General features: G+C 42.6%; 1 protein-coding gene across 1 annotated transcript in view; it reads right to left on the reverse strand.

Moving 5' to 3' along the window:
• Positions 1 to 314: 314 nt before the first annotated feature.
• Positions 315 to 22,562, reverse strand: part of LOC144790676 (uncharacterized) — a 28,266-nt gene continuing 6,018 nt past the window's right edge. Inside the window, exons 3-5 of the mRNA XM_078665401.1 lie at positions 5,479 to 5,562; positions 4,748 to 4,819; positions 315 to 847 (exon numbers count right to left, since the gene is read on the reverse strand). Of these exons, the coding sequence (XP_078521527.1) occupies positions 4,754 to 4,819; positions 5,479 to 5,562 (150 nt within the window). The 3' untranslated portion in view covers positions 315 to 847; positions 4,748 to 4,753. The remainder of the gene's footprint in view (positions 848 to 4,747; positions 4,820 to 5,478; positions 5,563 to 22,562) is intronic.

Here is a 22,562-nt window from a genome sequence, read left to right on the forward strand (position 1 = left end):
ATATTGCTTCCCTTACACAGATCTGAGCCAAGCGAACTAATAGACAAAGACCAGTGGGTCTCTGTGTTTCAAACTTTTGAATGTGATTGAAGAAGCATGTTCCATCCAAATCCTAAATTCTGCATAGAAAGACATTGCTGAGAGTGATTTTTCAAGAGTGACGCATTGTGATGCAACATGCCCCACACCTACTTAGTTTTGAAACTCTGTCTTGAAGGATTATGCCAGTCATGTAGCCAAGAATATATGAGAGTCATCATTAAAGACAAGAGTGATTTAATTTTTAAAACATTTTTATTTACTGCCAAGGGCCCTTAAATTAAATTAAATTACATAAAATAATGTACAATGTTCACATTCCGAGAGTTTGCACAAGAGCATTTGCAATACAAACATGTTAAACAGTAAGATTTACATTACAAATAGTAAGCAATTTAAAATTCACCATGGCTGTACAGTGACTATTGAACAACTGCTTAATATTTCTCAAATTATTATGAGCATGTCATGGATGATATTGGTGAATAATTTGATGTAGGAGCACCAGACCAGGGGGAAGTAGTACTTCGTTATCATTCGAAGTGATCCTCAGCCATACTCCTGAGATGCGGTTGTCGTCCTTCGCCAAATCACAAAAGTCAAATCTTCATGTTTCTCTATGGCTGGTGTAGCTTTACTGTTCAACAATTTCTAAAGGTTCTCTGGATGTCCTCTGATGGGATATTGTGTTTCAGCAATGAATGTTTATGAGAAAGTTAGATGGTTAGGGATCCTCAATACATTTTGTCAGTGGTATCAGTCGCAGTGGTCGAATCAAAGGCCAAAGAAATGGTAAGTAGGCTGAAACCTGAAAGTTGAAAAGTACAAGGTCAGACAGGTCAAGTAGGCAATTGCCCATCCTCACAGTCCAGCAAGCAATGGAGGCACCAGGAGCTCATAAAATATATTTTGCTCTGTGTCCAACTTTGGCTGGCAAAGAATTTGAATAACGTTAACCAAGGTGACGGGGGAGTCAGCACTGAAGAGATTGTGACTCTTCAAACACGACAAGAGGTAAGGCAGTTTATAAAAATGTGCTGCCATACAATATTGTACTCCAGCAGGGGCCTCTTGTCTTCTCCAGTGTCACACCCTGGTGTTTTGGAATCATACAGATTATTTTTAACAATGTGAAACAGGCCTGATAAATGTCAGTCCTAGGGGTCGATTACGATCTCGGTCGAAACGGAAGCTTTCCGACCGAGATGGTTGGTTTCACTATTGACCGCCTAACTACAATTTCGGTTGTCGGAAATGAAACTGGCCAGTCATTCCAGCTGGCTTCCAACAGGCTCAAGGAGCCCATCGGCCTGTCGGAGTCTGGCCCGTAATCCATGTGGACGCATTTTTATACCGTCCATATTATGATTAGGGTTCCCTGATTTCCGCTTTGTCTGATTTTTACAGATAAACACAGACAGAAAACACTGTCTCCCCTGTCTGTATTTATTTTTGAAAGTGGAAAAATACAGATAATTTAGCTTCTTTTGAGTGATTCATCATGCTGAGATTAATCACTTTCAGGCCAGTAGCTGTACATAATGACAGCAAGGGGAGCTACAAAACTCAATGATATGTCCTTAAATTACTGCATATCTCAACATGTATATGTGTTATTACACTATTTCTTTAATGTGGGTTTATTATGTTATATTTTTTACTGTCCAAAGAGGGGGAATAAGAGGAGCACTCTAGTACTCAATGTGTCAAGATTAATCTGCTTATATACCAAGGGTGCTCTCTGCAGTCTGTGTTGGCTGCACAGTGTGTGAAATACTCTAATGAAATGTAAGCGAAGCCTACATGCGGAGTGCACTGTTCCTAGAGAGAAAAATTCTCACAATTTCTCACAAATTTCGTATTCTAAATAATATGTGATCAGCCTTTTTCTTTTCCCAAGAAACACATTTATTTACAAAAGGATATATTCTGACCTGTAACCATTATTTTCAATTGGTTCTGGTTAGCTGACAGAATTTTTTTATACAAGACAAAAACTTCTTTTGAATGCCTTAGTTTTAACTGTACATGACTTTTCAACATAAATGTATGTAACCACTCATAGTGTTCCTTTGTACATAATCATGTAGAAACGTTACATCATTTCAATACTCGGTCACTAGACTTGCGAAGAAGCGTCGCCCTATGCATTTCGGGAAGCCCTGTTCCCTTCTTCGGGGGCGAGTGTCTTCAACCCCGTTATTGAGGGCTATATGTATTTTTGCATTCATCAAGTCTGTTCTAGCTCCAACGTGCTCGCGGAGATATGACACAAATAATCCTTAGTGCCTCTTGTTTAAGCAGAATAAACTCTGTGGTGATACAGCTGTTATAAGCCTCTGGTCATCAACCAATATCGGCTATAATCTGTGTCTACTCCTCCAAAACTCTTTCGCATTGAGTTTGTGTCATATCTCCGCGAGCACGTTGGAGCTAGAACAGACTTGATGAATGCAAAAATACATATAGCCCTCAATAACGGGGTTGAAGACACTCGCTCCCGAAGAAGGGAACAGGGCTTCCCGAAATGCATAGGGCGACGCTTCTTCGCAAGTCTAGTGACCGAGTATTGAAATGATGTAACGTTTCTACATGATTATGTACAAAGGAACACTATGAGTGGTTACATACATTTATGTTAAAAAGTCATGTACAGTTAAAACTAAGGCATTCAAAAGAAGTTTTTGTCTTGTATAAAAAAATTCTGTCAGCTAACCAGAACCAATTGAAAATAATGGTTACAGGTCAGAATATATCCTTTTGTAAATAAATGTGTTTCTTGGGAAAAGAAAAAGGCTGATCACATATTATTTAGAATACGAAATTTGTGAGAAATTGTGAGAATTTTTCTCTCTAGGAACAGTGCACTCCGCATGTAGGCTTCGCTTACATTTCATTAGAATATTTTTTACTGTGTAATGTGCTAAAACCTGACAGGCATTTAAGTATGAGTCCACATGTATCTGTTAAATAAATGCAGAAATACACGAGTTATCACCTCATCTATTTAACACAAATTAAATATGGATAAATACCAATAAGCTGGCCAAAAAATAAATATGGACAAATACAGACGGAAATGTTCAAATAATAAATACAATAAAACCGTGAGACCTAATTATGATGCACGGTTTCCGGGGCAGACTTTCCATGCCGGCTACCGACATGGAAAGTCTGTTGGAAAGCGTGATTGGGGGCCTCTAGCAGGGCCCCTTCAGTTGCGGCCTCCGGTTGGGGTCCAAGGGGGTACGTTGATCCCAGCACTGTGTGGCAGGCACCTTGAGGTGCCTGCCACATGGTGCAGGGAGGAACACAGCCTCCCATTTCTCTATGGGAGCTTGTGCTACAGCTGATTTATAGCAACAACACATGCTCCCATAGGGAAATGTAAGTATGTGACCGCACCATGTGTGGTTGCATCGTAATTAGGCGGTCTGGACTGCCAACTAGAGGTCGGTCAGTCCATGTTTCCATGACAGTGTTGGGCGGACTCAAGGGGGCAGATAACGATGCTTACTCATGGCCCCCCCCCCTTTGCATCTGTACCACATTTGCAGAATAATTTTTCTCTTCTGTGCAATCACAAAGCATCCATAGAGGAATTACAGCCAAGCTCTTGGTGGCTTTATTCTCACATGATGAATCTCTTAATTGGTAAAGTAGTTCTCTTCTAAAAGGTTTTACACCCAATCTTCCCCAAAATAGAGGTGTTTCTTTTATGATTCAGAGTGCTTTGGACAACCCTACCCCGAAATCTCTCCTCCTCCAGCACCAATGGGATGTGATCGCTCAGTCTCGCTAGTTCCATTGTTGGTTACATATTTCCCTAGGCTCTTGAAAACCTATGTATTTCGTTCCTTTTCAACCCTCATAACTGTAATGTAATTTAAAACAGTAACCCAAGACCTTATATTAGAAGTGGCTCTGGAATTATGAGACTAAGAAGGGCTGATTGTACTCTTGAACGTCTAGTACAAGAATATCGTGGCACAGTAATACTGTGGACAAAATATCGAGGGACAAAATATTAAAGGGTAAATGCACAAAGGGACATATACATTTGCCATTCTTAACTCCAAATAAATAAAGATATATGTATATGTATTTTGGTACACATATGTTGAATTAGGTACAGAAAATCTTTACATACTTACCTTTTAATATTTTGTCTCTTGATTTTTCTATCAATGATATTAGTGTCCCACAATATTGTTATTCATGAGACACATAGGAAGGCCAAATTATGGAACACAGTGCAAATTATGCAGCATAATGTAGTACATTCTGTGACAATACTATTTTGCTGTTTTATCAAATATTAATGCTGTTCTCGCAAAATGTTTTGCCTCTCTAGTACCGGTATAACATATGGGTGATAAATTCAGGTGAGTAGTTAACGTTTTCCACAGAGCAACACCATGTGTAATTTTTGATTCTTCTTAACTAGCAAAACATTTATTTGTAAAATAGCTGTAAACTATGTAGCATAGGATGGATTGTTTGGCAAGTGTAGTAAACCCATTATTGTATGGAAGAAGTGCTTGGAGACCCTCACGGGTGACAAGCAGCTCTCTACAAATCCACCCTACAATTATATTATATTCCAGTGACCCCCATCGATAAGTGATGGTTTGTTGTGTGACCCTTTTAGTCTGATAGTACTCACACTCTCACTCACATTGACAGGAAAAAAGCATCAAAATCTTACCTCACCCTACTTAGAAAGTATGAACTCGCACAGCCTGAGAGTGCTTTTCATCATTTTGATCATGTTCTCAAGCTGGTAGATAGAGAGAACGGAAACAAGAAGGCTATTTAGACAGGACAACATGTATAACAGTTGACTTATTTTTCTCAAAATACGCTAATTGTGGGCATTGCCAGTAAAAGGTTAACCCCAAGGAATAGGATCTTTTTTCTCCATTCATTAAAGCCAAGGCCAACCAAATTCTTTGTCTAGTCTAGAAGTGAAGATAGAAAAAGCTGAATTTGCTTCTAGTGTGAAAGGGAATTTTTAGCCCATAGATCCTTGCTCGCCCACAAATTGGATCAACCTCAGTGTATTTTGTTTCACAGAAGAGGTTAGTCTAGTAGTCAGAAGGGTAATTGTTTTAAATAATCTCTTTTTCCTTCAGGAGATATAATCCACCTCTGTACATTTACACTGTGCACTAAAACCAGCTTTGAAGTTAAGAAATAAGCTCTAGCTCTCTAAGGGTACCAGTGGATGAGAGACGGATTGAGTTGCTACACCATTCACTCCTTCTTAATAACGTAAAGAATTCGTTGTGTTTCTGAGAATGGAGTATTGTTTCCATGGGAAGTTATTCGTGAGATATCATGTGGATGTAGTTTGTTTGTGAAGATGGTATGGAAGAAACAGAATTTGAGAGAGAAGGCACATGAACAGGATGGTATGGTATTTTAAAGAAAACTCACATGTTTCTCAGGTGAAAAGTTGGGGATGTGGAAGTCATCCCTGTATTCTGGTGGTGGTACTTCTTCAAGCAGATTATATGGATCCTGAAAATATAATAAAAAAGATCAGCATTACCAAGACCGTTGTAAACAAATGTAGACTGTCATGAGTCTTGAAGATGAAAGTCATGAATGGCTGCACACCTCAAGCAAATAAAAACATATGTACAAGAAACAGCATACTATGTTCACTCCTATTTTGGCATTTCACATCCTTAGCACCTTGTACTCGTCATCACCTAAAAGCAGAACATATGTGTGAGTGAAATATTGCTTTTGTGAGTAATGGATCAAAGATGCAGTAACAGTGAATAATAGTGATTTGGCAGTGTATACGTGTGCTGCTACCATAAGTGCTCCCTCTGCTCTTTACCTAAGAAATCTTGTATGGCTCTTTCTAAACAATACAGTTTCTACCTTATCTGATAAATACCATCCTGGCTCCCAAAGGGCTCGCCTACCATTGACAGATCACTCACCTCCACTACATTGTAAAGAAATGAAGACGCCGGGGCAAGATGGCCGCCGAGACGCCGTAGGGGAAGGTCGCACCCTACTCTGCTCCTGATGATGACAGATTGATGGAAACGAAATGCTCACCTCGATCTCAAACAAATACTCTGGTGAACCGAGCTTCAAGTTGTACTTTAAAGCAGGCCCGGCTTGTATTGAGAGGAGCGATACTTAGTAATCAAAGGTGGCTCAGCAACATATTCTTTAGTCCTTGTGGATGAGATGCTCGGAATCTTAACGGGCTTGCCTACGCTGATAAAAGACTTCCCCCAAGCTAAGGATCGAAGTAAGGGAAGAACTCTGCTGGAAACCTTCGTTGCCTTAATTGAAAGGTCCTATCAGGCGGGACGCACATATTATTTAAGGACAATGGCCCCTAAAATCCACCGCTCGACCAAGCAACGTCATGACCAAATCCCCTCCGAGGAAGAGGAAATATCTGCAGATGGTTCTGGAGCTCTAACCAGCAATTTTAGAGCTAAATCGAGGACAAAAGCACAGCTGAGACGTGAGGCGGCGAAAGAAGCTAAGGCATTGAAGCTACGGGAAAAGGACACGGGCAAAGTGGAAGATGCTCGATTAGGTAAAGGAAAAACTGAGTCAAAGTCTGCTGCCAGTGAAACAGTGGGAAAAGAATCAGTCTATCGGCAAACCACTATAGTGGAATCTTTTTTACCTGCGGTAGGGGCTGTGGTGAGCGCACAGTCGGAAGGGCGGCAGGCTTTCGTCGTCCCTGCGCTGGCGGCGCTTTGTGGAGAGAGGCTGGATTGCGCTCATTTGGAGAGCGCTGGGGCTGTTGATGCCGCTGTTGATACCGCTGGAGCCACGGAAGGTACGGGAGACGCCGGGAGCACAGGTAGCATGGCGGAGCCTCCAACTGGTCAGAATGACGTTACAGATCCCGCGGGAGCGGTCGCCTCTTCAGCGGCAGCAGCGGGGGGCGGGGCCGTAGGTTTAAAGGGCCAGGAGCTCCATGAAGACTTAATAGATTTAATAGAAGATGAGAATAAGACAAAAGATTTATCTATGGCTAGGGGGAGTGATCCTGATGCTGAAAACAATGTCCCCCCTGGTAATAACGGAAAGGTTCATGAGATTGTAGTCGAATATTCAATCGGAGGGATACAGGGGATGGAGATGGTGACTACATCAGTACAGCAGGCGCAGGGACAGGAGGCACTGGAGGTAACCAGTTACACGTTGGAAGACACAAGCGTGTCTAATATAAAAACTATGCAAAGTATCCCTGAATCAACTTTGGCATCATCTTGTGAGGAGATCTTCTTCACCGGGAATGACGAGGCAGACGACGACGAAGAAGATGAGCTTGATGGAAGCGAAATTAGCAGTTCTGATTCTTCGGATATGGATTCGGAATTGGGCACCTCAGACTCTGTGGCAGGCTCTGGCTCAGAAACCAACCTATCCAAATTCGATAATGTCTCAAATATTTCTGACAGCGTTACAGAATCTGCTGAGCATGAGACTGCACAAAAGGTGATAAGAACAAAAGTTAAAAAAACCTCAAAAGAGGTGTTGAAGGCTGCAAAAGATAGTAACCCTATGTATAAGGGTAAGGCCAAAAATGAGAATCCAAGACGCAAGAACCAATCCAGAGAGCCTCGCAGAAGACATGCCAAAACAATTGTAAAAAGGCTAGTATGGGACAATATAGCAGAGAGCGGAACAACTCAGACTGGGGCACTTGTAACTGCAGAAACAGGTATTCAGGAGGTTAGCTCTCAGGGAGCCGTGGGGGGTTCTGAAAGAGGTGCCTCAAATTTTGAAGTTCTATTTTCGACTTTAAAGCAAATTCAAAGTGAGGCTCGTGCAGAGAGCCAGAGAGCAAGCAGAAGGGCCAGACATGCAAATAAAAAGATACAATCCTCCCTACATAAGGTGAACAAAATGTATGAGGAAATGGTCGGGAGAGTATCTGAGATAGAGGCCAGAACGGGTAAATTGGAAGATGATTTTGTTAAAATGAAAGACGCCAGTGAAGATAAGGATAAGACAACTGCGGACATGCTTTGGAAGCTAGAGGACTTTGAAAACAGGCAAAGGCGGAACAATGTTAGATTAATCGGAATTCAAGAGGGAAAAGAGGGTGGGGATGTGTGAGCTTTCGTTATTGATTTGCTGAAAGGTGCATTCCCTGAGCTGGCTTCATGGGACTGGGAACATGAGGTACAAAGAGCGCACCGATTCCCGGTGACTCGAAAGGGAACACAGGGCAAACCCCGTGCAATATTGTTATATGTCGGGAATTTTCTTCTGCGCGAAGAGATAATTAATAAGGCAAAACCACAGTCTAAACGTTCCTATAAGGAAATTGAATTTTTCGCTCGTCCTGATTTTTGCCACGCCACCGTGGAAAGAAGGTGGCGGATGGCGGATGAGGCAACTTATCACCCCGTTCCAAAATTTAGGGTATGAGGCTTTTCTTATGTTCCCTGCGCGTCTAAAAGTCGGTTTAGATGGCAACTACAGAGTTTTTTATTCTGAAATTATGGCGCAAGAATATCTCAGCTTCTTGAGAGAGAATAAAGGCCACCAAAAGACTCAACATAAAGTCCCGGAGGTCCAAGACTCACAAACTGGGTCTGTTAGAAGCATACCCCGTTAAAAGTAAAAAGTAAAAAATAAAAAAATGGAGAGGACAGGGGAAAATCCGTTATGGAAAAGTAGGGTACTAGTAGGAGCTAGATTTTTTCCTTCAGAAAGTCTAAGTGAAGGCTGTTTGTACATATGTGCATGCTAATTTCTTTTTCTTCTCTTCTTTTTGCTATATATCTATTTTTAAGATTTTGGGTATGCTTAATTCCCTAAATACCGCTCAAAACTGCTGATATGTTGTACTAGTGTTATATTGTTGTTTAAACGGGCAGTATCAGATAATATTTTGATAGACAGAGTTTTTGATTAGCTCTTTTTGCTATGTTGGTGAGCACTCCGAATGATGCATATAATTAAGGAAAATCAGGGGGGGGGGTGAGACATCCCGGTGGCACGCGTCGGTCAGACATAGGTCTTATGGACCTATTTGCCCATAGGGGGGAGGGTCTCTGAGGGAGGGTCTTCTGGGGTGGGGGAGGGAGAACACAAGGACAGGGCACAATGGTACTGAAATATTTTGGGATTGCGTAGGGTACATTACGAAACAAGTGTATGAACAGCATAGTTGCAAGGAAGGGAGTTTGGAAACCAAAAACTACGTTTTGTTTGTAGTTGATGAAATGGAGGATAATCTCGCTAAAATAAGAAATACAAGTGAACAGATAGTCAACGGTCCCGGAAAATCTAGCTATGACACTTAGATTTGTAACATGGAATGTGTGCGGCTTAAATGATGTCCAAAAGAGGCATAAGATAGGTATTCGACTACTCCAGATGAATGTAGATTTTATTTTTTTGCAAGAGACACATATAATGAGTACGCAGGAGTATTGCCTCAACCAGTTGGGCTTTCATCTTATAGCCAGTTCTAAACAAGGTGCAAAAAATAGAGGGGTCGCTATCTTGTCAAGGAGTAAAAACTTGATAATAGGGAAAAAACTGGAGGATAAATGGGGAAGGTGGGCCATGGTAGAGATCGAGATAGAAGATGTATGGACAACGATGGTGGCAGTTTACGGATCCACGCAGGATGATCCGGAGGTATTACAATTCCTAGACTCTGAGTTAGCTGTCTGGTCCCCGCAGGTCATTTTAGGAGGAGATTTGAATATTAATGGGGCAGAAGGGTTAGGAACAGGACAAAATAGGTGCTATAAAGGACGCAAGAAAAGAGTTCACAAGGCTCTTGTGGATCTACTGATTAACAATAACCTGAATGATGTCTGGGGCACAATTAGATCAGAACAAAAAGGATATACCTATTTTTCTGCGCCGCATCAAGTCTGTATTAGACTGGATTACTTTATGATTTCTAATAATTTAATGTCAAGGGTTAAGATTGATAGGCTCCCAAGAATTCTCAGTGACCATAACCCAGTAATTTTGGTAATGAAATTAGAAGGAGGAATAAGATCTAATCGGGTATGGACATTTGAAAGAAGGCTTCTCCTAGAGGAAGACTACATATTACATATGTCAAAATGGATCACTGAGTTTTTTTAACACAATAAAGGAAGCACGTCGGTGGGAGTCATATGGGACGCTTATAAGGCGGGTGTTCGCGGTGAAACATGTAGTTATAGCATTTATAAACGTAAAATGGAAGGGCTCCGGCAAAGGGAGTTAGAGAGATCTGTCTCAGAGGTAGAAGAACAACTTAATAACTGCATTATCAGAGGGGAACCAGCTGAACAATATATATTAGATCTAATAAAAGTTAAAAGCGAAGCTGAAGATGAACTAGCAAAAAAAGCGGCAGCATACTATACAATCCGAAGGGAGAAGTGCTATGAATAGAATGAAAAAGTTGGGCATGTACTCGCTATGCGTACCAGGCAGATAGCGGCAGAAGGGACTGTAAGGGAAATTAGAGATGGAAATGGTAATTTGCAAACAGATCCGGAAGAGATTAGGGAAGTATTCAGGAAATATTATCAGACCCTATATGATTATCAATATCCTTGTAGTAATGAAGAGATTAGGGAGTACCTGGAGAATATCCCAACTGAGAGGGTTTTGGATGCAGATGCAGATAGATTAGAAAGTGAGTTAGAGGTGGAAGAGATTAAGGAAGCTATGGGTAGACTCCCCTCAGGAAAGGCTGCTGGTCCGGACCAGATACCTTTAGAATTCTATAAAACTTTCTGGGGAATGCTGGCTCAAGAGTTAACTAAAGTGATCCAAGCTGCCCAGCTCGGTGAGTCTATCCCAAAGTCGTGGGGGGGTGCAGACATTGTTTTAATTTAAAAAAAAGGTAAGCCGCACATTGAGCCTGGGTCATACCGCCCCATCACATTAATGAACAATGACACCAAAATATATTCAAAAGCTCTGGCAATGAGATTTGCTGAGGTGATAAGTGCTTTAGTCAGCTCTACTCAACACGGTTTTATTCCTGGTAGAGGAACAACCCACCATACTAGGAAAGTTATAACACTGTTCGATGCCGCCGAGGTCACAGGAGACCCGATGGCAGTAATGCTGCTGGATGCTGAAAAAGCATTTGATCGGGTCTCCTGGGACTATCTGTGGTATACTTTAGCAAGATCTGGATTTAGGGGCGGTTTTATAAAAGCTTTACAAACTCTATATAAAGAACCGGTTGCTGCTTTAAGAGTCAATGGGGGCGCTACGGGTCAATTCTTGATCAAAAGAGGTACACGGCAGGGGTGCCCATGTTCCCCCCTACTATTCGCCATGTATATGGACCCACTGATCCGTAAGCTAGATCTATGTCCAGAGATAACTCCGTTACCAACACTGCTGGGACCCTGTAAGATATTGGCTTACGCTGATGACGTGGCGGGGATTACTCCAAACCCCACGGAGGCAACTGTTTTTATAGAAGAAGAGGCCCGTAGATTTGGACAGATATCGGGGTATGCCCTAAATGCTTCTAAGACTCAGATTATTAAAAATTCAGTGACCATGTGTGACGATAATCGTGTGGTCCAGGCAGGGACCTATCTCGGAATAAATATTTCAGCTGATATAAATAATTTGGTGGGAAACAATATCGCTCCAATAATAAGCAAAACAAAGAAAGATTTGGATCGTTATGAAAATTTACACCTATCATTAGTAGGTCGGGTCAACATTATTAAAATGATGATATTGCCAAAATTTTTGTATATATTTAGGGCAATTCCACTTTTATTTGATAACAGATGGTTCAAAATATGTGAACAAATGATCAATCGGTTTATATGGGCTAGAGGAAAGACACGCAGGGCATTGAGATACATGTCTCTACCGCGGGAGCGTGGGGGCTGGTCTTTACCAGATTTAAGAGTGTATTATTGGGCTGCTGCATTCCAAAATATGTTGGGATTGGTTGGGGGGGCTGACGTGGATGGATGGGACAATATTGGTTCACTTGCTATTTATAGTTTGCTCTTGGGTAAAAATGTGGAAAATATTTTTTTGAGATTCACTGAGGAAAGTTATTATAAAAAACACGGTTCAAGACTATAATCGCTGCTTATAACGTTTGGAAGGGAATATCGAAAAAGATAGGAATTGGGAAATACAATTTTTATACTAGGTTTAAAAATAATCCTTCCCTCCCTAGTATGGTTTTTTCAGGAGCTGTATTTCAAGATTGGGAGAGGCGGGGGATAAGAAAGATTGGAGATATTCAGGGCCCCCAAGGTATATTACAATTTGTAGAACTGCAGGATAGATATACTTTAGATACAAAACATTTTTTTAAATATCTCCAAATAAGGAGCTGTTTAATAAACAGGAAAGGAGGGCCTTTGGGGTTTGATAGAAATGTATTGATGGACCTTATAGAAGTAGCCACCGATTGTACTATAAAGAGATTCTATTTTGAGATGACAGCATTAAAAAAAGATGATATGGAGAAATGGATCAATAAGTGGTCTGAAGATTTGGATATAGCCAATGAGATCTTTTCAGAGTCATTAGAGATGGGAATAAAATTGTTGTGCTCATCATCTTTACAGGCTCAACACTAAAAGATCCTATATCATTTGTATTATACGCCTGGGAAAACTGCTCAATGGGGGGGTCTCTCGGGAACCACCTGTTTCAGGTGTGGTAGTTCGGAGGCGGATTTAATACATATTTTTTCACTCTGCCCACAATTAGATAGTATAAAACAGGATATCGAGAAATTTTTGCAAAATGCACTATCAATTACAATAGAATTGAATCCAGCGGTAATGCTACTAGGAGTTAACCCCAAGGGCCATGTGAATAATGAAAATTTTGTATTTGTTGTAATGGCTATTTTCAGACTGTTAGTGGCTTCGGTATGGTTGGATCCTAATCCTCCCACATATCATCAATGGCTGGGCAAGGTATTATCTATACAAAAGTTAGAATCTGCTATATATGCTAGGAGGGGGAAAAAAGGTAAGAAACTTGGTCTGCAAATATGGGAGCCCCTCATTCGATGGAAACAAGGTCCTGATCATTGATTATTGGATTATTGGGGGGGGGGGGGAATTGAGAACGTAGCGTATAGAATTTTATGTATCTACTGTATATATGATTTATTTGGAAAAACTAGGCATGATTTGGTATCATACTTTTCCTTTTTTTTGTATATGTTCCTATTGTATATATGAATCTGTGCTGTATTACATTGAATGCTATTGTGTCCTGCCCATGTCTTAAGGGGAAAAGGGGGGAAAACTCTTCAATAAAAATATTTAAAAAAAAAAAAAAGAAAAAAAAAAAAGTAAAGAAATGAAGAAAGAAATTACTGATGGTAGCTGCATTTTGAGCGAGCTACATGCCAGCTCCTAGAACCTTGCTGAATCCGAACCTTAGGTGACCTATTTTCAGTTGCAGGCACCAGTGCAGTGGCCCTATAATCACCCCCTTTGGCCCACAAGAACCTATCCAGGGAGCCCTGGATGAAAGAGCCAATTTCTGCGATCAACGGCCTGGGTGTGCATACGGCCTACTTGTAGATGGGCCTGCCAGAGGCAAACACCACCTGGAGCTGTGAACCCACAGTGGCAAACCCTCTCTGCATCGACTCCTGGAGTGTGAGAGGGAGAGAAGACAGGCGAGTGGCTGGGGTGTGGCACATTGCTGCTTTCACTTCCAGGTGGTGGCCCGTAACAATGTAACGGGCACCTTAGAGTGGAGGAGATGGACTGGTCACCACACGCGGCTAGGACTGAAACTGCAGCCTGGGTGAGCCAACTATGGGGCAACCTTTTCTTGGATGCAAACATCCATGTGGTGCCCGCTACACTTGTCCCCTTTGGCCAACCTAAGCCCATGTAGGGAGTCGGGGATGAGAGAAACTTATTAGGCAAACAACGACCTGCCGGGAGATGGACATACCGCCAACAGACACAACCTGGAGCTGCAATCTCACTGCAGCGACTTACCTCTACCTCTGCATTGACTCTTGACTCGCAAGGGAGAGGATACAGCCACATGGGAGGGGAGTGGTAGGGACCACCTTTCATTTTAAGCACCCCCATGGGCTTGTGACAGCCCTGCTGATTTGGTGGCGCAAAGTAGAAAAGAGGGGGTGGGCAACATGAAAGAAATTCCCCACAGAAGACTTCAGAACCTGCATCATGGATTGTGAGCTATCCTCCTACCTCATTCTGGAAAGGGCGCACAGGGCACTGACCCTAAGGCCACAGCCAGGGAGACCGCCTAGAGGCATTACCATCAGTATACGGTACCTTATGGACAGACTATATCCTGCGGCAGGCACAACAACGTCCATTGCACCAACTCTATGGTTACGCTCTCCCCCAATTACGCAGGTAAAGTGCAGCCCCTTCTTACATCTTTCTTAGAGGTTAAGTGAAAAGTCAGGGCTAAGGACATTCAATAAATACTGATGTACCCTGCCAAACTGAAAGTAATGTATCAGTGGAGAACCATTCTGTTTAAGAGTCCGGAAGAGCTCTAGGACTGAGCGGCGGAGAGGAAATAACTGCCCATATCAACTAAGGAGCCAATGACAATTTGGGAGGCCGAAGGGGGTCAACCATCCCACTCTAGAAGGAAACTCAGCAGACTGATAGGAGGCCAACTGTGGTCACAACTGGAGGACAGACATAGGGCATCCTCCTCAGAGAGCTCTGGTGATCATGGGGGAGGGGACCCTACCAGTGGATAATGAAATGTTATTCAGTGGTATAGAGGAGGAGTTTGGTCCCTTTCCTTCCTTTCTTCCATGTAGAGCTACACGTTTATTCTCATTCGCTGACAAAGAAGAGATACATTGCATCTGTAAAGAGGGACTGTCTTGTGGCAAATCACTCCCTGCTACACAAGACTATGATGATTACTTTATTTCGATAGAGTACTACGTTGTATTGTATGTTGTTCCTATTCCGGTTGCTTGTTTTTGGGGCGACAGATGCTTCCTCTTTAGAAGTGTTGATTAGAGGGTAGTTGGGGGAAAAGTTGGGTACTTTAGGGTTGAGTTAGGTCACAATACTACGTCTCATGCAAGACACATTGCACAGGCCCTAGTCAAACGGGCTCTTTTTAGGCTCTATTTATTTACAGCACTATTAGAAAGTAGACATTGCACTTACTGCTTTTTGTGCGTGACAGCCCATCTCTAATATACGTCTGGGGTGGGTGACAGCTACACTTTGTGCATTCCCACAAGACCGCCACAACACATAAAGGATAGATGGATCTGAGTACCCATCTAAATATATCTGCATTCTGATGGCCTTGCTTGGGCGGGGTGGAAGGGAGGGTCTAACACGTCACTTGAATAGGCAGTGTCCTGTCCTCACAAAAAGGACAGATTATCCTTATGGACAGGACTGAGCTGAAAGGAGAACCTATGCACTTCAGAGGGCTGCTTTGAAGTCACACCCTCACATCAAAGGCACTTTTGGGTATAAGTACTGGGTCTTTGACCCCCACCCCGAAAATCAGACACTTCTAGATCTTGAACTGAATCTATCAGAAGGACTGTTGTGGTGCTCAAATGACTTATTTGAGAACTGCAAGCTTGAAAGGCCTGCTTCTATCTTGTGTTGCACTGCTGTCTGCTGCTCTCGGACTCTGCTGAAGGAGAGCTTGACTCTGCCTTACCGCCAAGTGATCTCCAGGTGCTTGTGGCTTGCCTCCTGTTGCTTGAGACTCAGGGATATCAAAGTCCTTACCCCTGCTCCTGTGCCTAAACCTACTGGAAGTGGTCCGGTTAGAGGCTACACGCAGGTATCGAACGGGTGCCAAGCGTTGCAGGCGGTGTGCCATTTTCGCCTCCACCCCCCTCCCGAGACCTATGGGGCGTGGATCTTTTAGTTTTCAAACTATACAGGTTCCTCTGACTATGAGGTAATTTTCCCACAACTTGTTGGTTTGCTCATTTTGCACCTTTTTTTACACTGATTTTTAACTTTCACGTCCTCTGGTCAGGGAGGGCCTTAGCGTGCCGAAACCGCCGAGGTACACTCGCCATGGTTCTGACGAATGCCCAGTAAATCACACATCAAGGGCAGAAACATGTTGACCCCACTTTAAGTGGAAATAGCCAAACAATTAACTTGGTAGTTTCCTAAACACATTGCTTTTAATATGTCAGATTGGCCACAGAATAAAGTTTTTATGTGAGACACAATCTGGACATTTTTAAACCCTTTTCACATTTACATAATCTTCACAACTAACCAGCTCCGCAGTAATCCTGGCGTTGTAGCACACCGGGGAGGCATTCGGCTTCTCCCGGTGGGACCGATGATGAAGCATGTCACCAACCAGGGTGGTGAGTGAGGGCTTCCTATACAAATCCAATAAGACTTGCATACTCATCTTCTCTCCTTTTGTGCTTCTATACATTTATTGATTTACACTCTTTCGTTGTTTGAAGCTTACTGGAAGTGGCCCAGATACTTGCAACATGGAATGTGGCGCATCTCCAGTCTGTGTGTAACAGAACCGGCGATCAACACTGTTGCTGGAGTTTAATTGCCACATCACATTTGAACAAGCACTTTGCCTCTAGAGATGAATGCATCGGACAGCGCATCTCCGCCACAGCAGCTTGGTGAGATCGAGGCATCCCCTCGACTGTGTGGCAGAATCTGGTGAGGCACATCACTCAACACCTCTCGACTCCAGCACCCATCTTCCGAACTGACACATCGCCATCCCTACTTGGAACAGATCGACCCAGCTCACTGTTTGTGACCAGGAAAGGTACTTTTGTCACTTGGTCCTGCATGGGTCCTGTAGCTGGCCTACCCTTCCACGCGGTCAGCCTGAACGTTGACTTTGACCCGGTCCAGCACGATGTAAAGTAACTTTTTTAATGCTATTTGCTTCTAAGCACTTTACTGCATGTATTCCTTTACCATTTAATATCTCAACTTCTATACATTGGATTTTTGTCATTTTGGTCTTGTTTTGTTTATAATAGTGTTAGTATTTCTAAACCTGTATGGAGTCTTTTTGTGGGGTATTCTTTCTGTTGCTGTGTGTTTGTGTGTTGCACAAACACTTTACACGTTGCCTCTTTATATAAGCCTCACTGCTCTGTGCCAAGCTACCAGAGGGTGAACACAGGTTATCTTTTAGTGTGGATCTAGCTTACCCTGACTAGGATTACCGCTTCTGCTTGGACAGGCTGCATTCTTTGACCAACCAGAAACCCAATTTCTAACACATGAGACCTATAGGAAAGCTGGGACAGGAATATGACCCCGTTGACACGCAAAATTAAGGGAAATATGGTGAAAGAGATCTCCCCCCGATCATGATGGGGTATAGAGCCAGTCAAGTCAAGAATAACTTTATTTCAGCTCAGAGAACCATGAAAAGATTTACAAATTAATATGATTAAAATCCAATACATACACAATTCATCATAAAAAGGTAAAATCTCTGTACAGATTTTACTCCTAAGGCTATCTGATCGCAATGGAGTCTCTTATGTAATTAGCTACAGCAATACAGATTTCAGCTGTAGCCAAAGACGGTAAGAAGTTAAAACCATCAATTCTAGCAAGAGTGAGTATTTCTTAGTAATGGGAGCAGAAATCTAGTTCTCTCTGATTTATACAATGTGCAAAATAATACAAAGTCCATAGTTCTTTAAACTGAGACATTATCACATGGGCAGAGCATAACCTTGTTTGACCACCCTCCTTGGCGAGGAAATGCCGGCAACAAAGTGCACAGTGCATAAACAGAACCTGGTTAGATAAAATCAGAACTGGAACTTAGTAGAAATTAATAGATGCCATTGTGCAGGGGCAGGAAGCAAACAGGGGACTTCAATATTGTCATGTTGGTAACTAATAAGCCTATTGCCCCTGGAACAGTATGCCTCCTTAAAAACTCCTTTGGCATTTAGGGGAATTCCTTCAGGGTTTTCAATAAAGTATTCCAGACCAATCTCATGGTAAATCCTCTCTAAATATTAAAACCATGGAACCTTTAAAACATTGTCTGATTTTTGGGAATCTTTAATAACATCACATGAAAATATTAAATCCTCAGATGTCCCTATCTTGGCCTATAGAAGAAAAGGTGGTACAAAAGGGGGTGGTGAAGGACGGGCTGGACTGTTCCCATGAGGCACAGGGTCAGACTGATTTGCATATAGCCATGTCTGAACTGGGGTGGCAGAGTGGGCTAAAGAACGGTGATGGATTAAACCCAGATCTTTTGACTGGGTGTGAGTGTTTGATTGATTCAGATGCTCCGTCCATCACCACCCCCTTTTGTACCGCTATAGAAGAAAAGGGGCACTGCCTATACGGTCTTCCATAAATTCTAGTTAAGTTCTGTATGGCAAAAGAGGTAGGAACACTTTTTGGGAGCATCAGTAATCTTTTCATGAATTTATTTTCGATTCCTACAAACTGTTGGTTTTTAGCGTAGCCCCAAACCCCAGCTCCATACCTGGCCATAGAGAGACCTTTGGCTATAAAGGGTAATTAGTTCCTTCACAGGCTTGTGCTCCAATGTATGGTTTAAATCTTTTATTAATTTCCAAACAGGTAAAAGGACAAGACCCCCAGCTCCCTAGGGACAATGCAATAAAGACAAAAAGTTGTCCCCAATTTAGAAGCAAAACGGAATAGTGCATCCATCACCCTACTTGTCTGCTGTGCTCTTATGGTTACAAGAAGTTCCCATCTCAACAGTTTGCTAAAAAGATTGCCCAAGTATGACAAGTTACTGACCTTTTCTGTGTAATGTGCTAAAACCTGATGGGTATCTAAGTATGTGTTTTTCCCCTTTACTGCCATATCTTACTATGACTGTGGTACCGGAGTGATGACTGCGGAGTAGGGTTACTAACACTTTTTCCACACCCATACCTTCCAACATAGCCCATAATTTATCTTGGTTGACAGTGTCAAAAGCACCAGATAGGTCCATGAAGGCCAGATGGATAGAACTCTTCAAGGACCTTCTGTGCTTATTAATGATTAAAGATAAATTAAGACATTGTTCAGTTGTACCCCGCCCTCTCCTAAAACCATATTGAGTATTGGACCGAATCCAATTTTCTGATGCACCATCTTTCAAGCGTGCAAGGAGGACTCTGCCCAATACCTTATCTGTGGCATCTATCAACTAAATGGGCCTTTGGCATGCCAGGTCACTTTTTGCACCTTTCTTTAAAGATTGAGACCACTGTTGCTTCCTTCCATGATGAGGTTGTATAGCCCTCTTCAAAACAGTGGCATTGCCACAGCTGGTGTATGTTTTGCCACACTACCTCCAGAAAATCCTTACCCATTGGTTTACAACCCTACAGTTCAACATCAATAGCTACAAGTAGGGAGGACCGGTGCCATGAATCTATCATAAGGAGTGCATTCAATCCTTTGTGATGGCGGACTAGGGGCAGTAGACATCAGACTTTAATACTGGGCAGCTTAGCTCCGCTGCTGGCGGTTAATGACTGGATCTTTGGGGACCGGGGGGACCCAGCCACGAAACTTAAGCAGACTCCCTTTACCGGGTAAGCACCAGGGTTTTGGCTGTATGGGGAGTTTCTCCTGCCCACTATTCCAGCCATTTTAGCCGTTCCAGCCATTCCATTGATTAACTGGAGGTTGCCCACTAGGAAGAAGCTGTTGTGCATGGGTACATGCCCAACGGAAACAGTAGGGCTCCAGGGCACTGAGATAAGTTTGGGATCTGTAAATAGGGAGACATCTGGCAGACATACCATATGATGTTCTATGACCAACTTGAAGCTAAAGAGGATTTACAGAGATCCCAGTTGTTTATTTACCTACTGTGCGGACATGCACTGGTTAGGCACACAGGCCACATAACAGCGCTCACAAGAGTACAGTCCATTAGAAATCTGACTCATGATGTTAGCTATTGGTAGGAAAGGCAGCTCTTGCTTATACAGAATTCTGTTGCTAAATGTCCCAGACCGGCCAAACAAATTGCAGGAAAGATATGAGTCAGACCTGCAGCCCTTGGATGATGACAAATGGATTAAGGCAAACAATGGCAGCCGAAAATGGGTAATATTGCCTCACCTGAGATTAGACCAGGTTAAAGAATATATTAAACCCCTGAGAGGCTATGAAGGATGGGGAGGGACAGCTGCCCTGAATATTTTCGTTATGGACAGGCCAGAAGCTCCTTCATGCATGTGGTATGGAAATGCCAGGTGATTCAGGTGTATTGGATCCTGCTTTACCCTAACCTACAAAGGGTATGCCGATTTCGGATAGAACACAATCCCATGTTGGCTATCATAGAAGTATTTCTGGGATGGGATGGGTAAGGGGACAAAAACTGATGATTGGGACCGGTTGTGTTTTTGCTAGACGTCACAAAGCAGGCCATTGGAGATGCAGGCCCCCCACAATCTCAAAGTAGCCAGGAGGGATGGTATAACTGCTCTTCAGCTGCGGAAGCAGTGTACAGATCCAGAGGGTAACCACAAAAGTATGATAGAATCTAGGGACAGTGGAAAGTGCAGCACAAAACACCCAAAGCTGGCCACCCATAGGAAGTTCTTGGTGGAAAGTGCACAGTTGTCCATGGCACATATCCATCTATAGTGAACCGGATTGGTAGCAGCAGACTTAACTGACGTCTACTTCATGGTATTCCAGAACTCAATGGGATGTTGTGCAAGGGGGGCATGGGATGGAGTCCTATGCAGTGATACAGTAGTATGATCTTAAATGTGTTGAAACTCAATAAAAAGAATTTTCAAAAAGTAAAGAAATTACTATCCAGCTACAGGAAAAATCAACAAGAATTTCCTCTTGCGCAATAACTGCTCTTTAACCAGGGTAACATTGCAGTAATAAAACTCAACCAATCTGTTCACTTTGCTGTCAAAGCTGACCCTGCAGTTGTACCAGCTGGACTTTTCCCCAACTTTTAATATTATTGACTGAAGTCCTACAAACTAGCATGGGATTTTCAGGCTGTCAGAAATCCCTCAATACGGTGAGCTGTATGGCTACCAGGTCAGTGGAGTACATGCTTCCACTGCCCTGCCCAAATGGAGTTCATTGTTTGATGGTCTGGCCCATCTATCAACACTCCAATATTTCTAAAGTTCAGATTATAGAAATATCTATGCATACATACATGCAAATATCAGTCTAAAGTGTTAGAGTATCTAGCTAGAGCTGGGACTGCTGTTGTCACTGACATATTCTAAGAGAATCATGTTACATGTTTCTGGTTCAAAAACTATTGGTTGAAGTAGACACCTTTTTCCCACTTTTTTGGTGCTGTTGCATTTCTCTAAACTATTCATCTAATCTGAGCCTTTCATTGTCTTGCTTTTGTTAGCCACTGATCATCTTAATCACCATTGTCATACCCCCAGCCAATGAGCAGAGACCTTCACATACATTAGCTTGCATGATTTTACAATAGGTCTCGAATTTGCACGGGTTAGAGCTATAGAGGTAAATGACAATGTCTTTTACTTTTGTTTTTTGGTTCGGAGTGTAGTGGATATATGTGGTGTCCAGTGGAATTATGTTGGTTGTATTCAAGTTGTTAGTTGTGAAATTGTGTGGGGTGGGAGTGTGTGGTGTATTTGTGTAGTGGAATTGCAGTGCTTTGTGAATAGATAGGGGTGAGAGCTGCACAAAATAGATACAAATGTATGATAGAGAGGGATAGGTAGTTTGTGCAGGAAATGGTGATTGAATTTGAGATAGAAGAGCAGAAAGAGTATGTGAGAAAGAAGGGGAGAGAAGGCCACAGATGCATAAAAGGGAGCACATGTGTATGTGGAAAACACCTGAAGAATAAGAGGAGACTGTGGGTGTGAGGGACAGAAATTTGAGATAGAGGAGCAGAAAGTGTATGTGAGAAAGAAGGGGAGAGCAGGCCATAGATGCATAAAGTGAGAGCACATATGTATGCAGGAAAGTAAAACACTTAAAGAATAAGAGGAGAGTGTGGGTTTGAGGGACAGAAATTTGTGAAAAGGCATGGTATGTAAACTGTGCTTGAGAACTCAAGTGAACCGTATGAGAGAGGCGGGAAGAGTGCATGAGAGAGCGAGAGAGAGCAGTGAGAGAGAGTAAGAGAGAGAGAGCTAGAGGTACAAGTGGAAGGGGCACCAATAATAGGGGGGAGGCGAGAGGTGGACCAGTGAAGAGCATGAGGAGGTACAGGAAGGTAGCGGATGTGAGCAGGCAGTATAGAGAGAAGACAGGGAGCGTGAGGGAGGGATGGGAGAGATCAGCGGTATTGTAAGATGAGAGGGGGTATTGGGAGTCTGAGGGAGAGATGAGAGAGGCAGTGGGTGTGTAGGGAAGTGATGACAGGGTTGATGATAGTGCAAGGGAGTGAAGTGTTAGATTGGAATTGTTTGTTGTGGAATTGTATGGCATGGTGTGAAGCTGTGTAGAGGAAATATGTGGTATGGTGTGCTCTGGAATATGTGGATATAACTGAAGAGTGATGATGGTGGCAGCAAATGGGAAGCCCAT

The sequence above is a fragment of the Lissotriton helveticus genome, chromosome 11, assembly GCF_964261635.1.
Source record: "Lissotriton helveticus chromosome 11, aLisHel1.1, whole genome shotgun sequence".
Classification (NCBI taxonomy): Eukaryota; Metazoa; Chordata; class Amphibia; order Caudata; family Salamandridae; genus Lissotriton; species Lissotriton helveticus.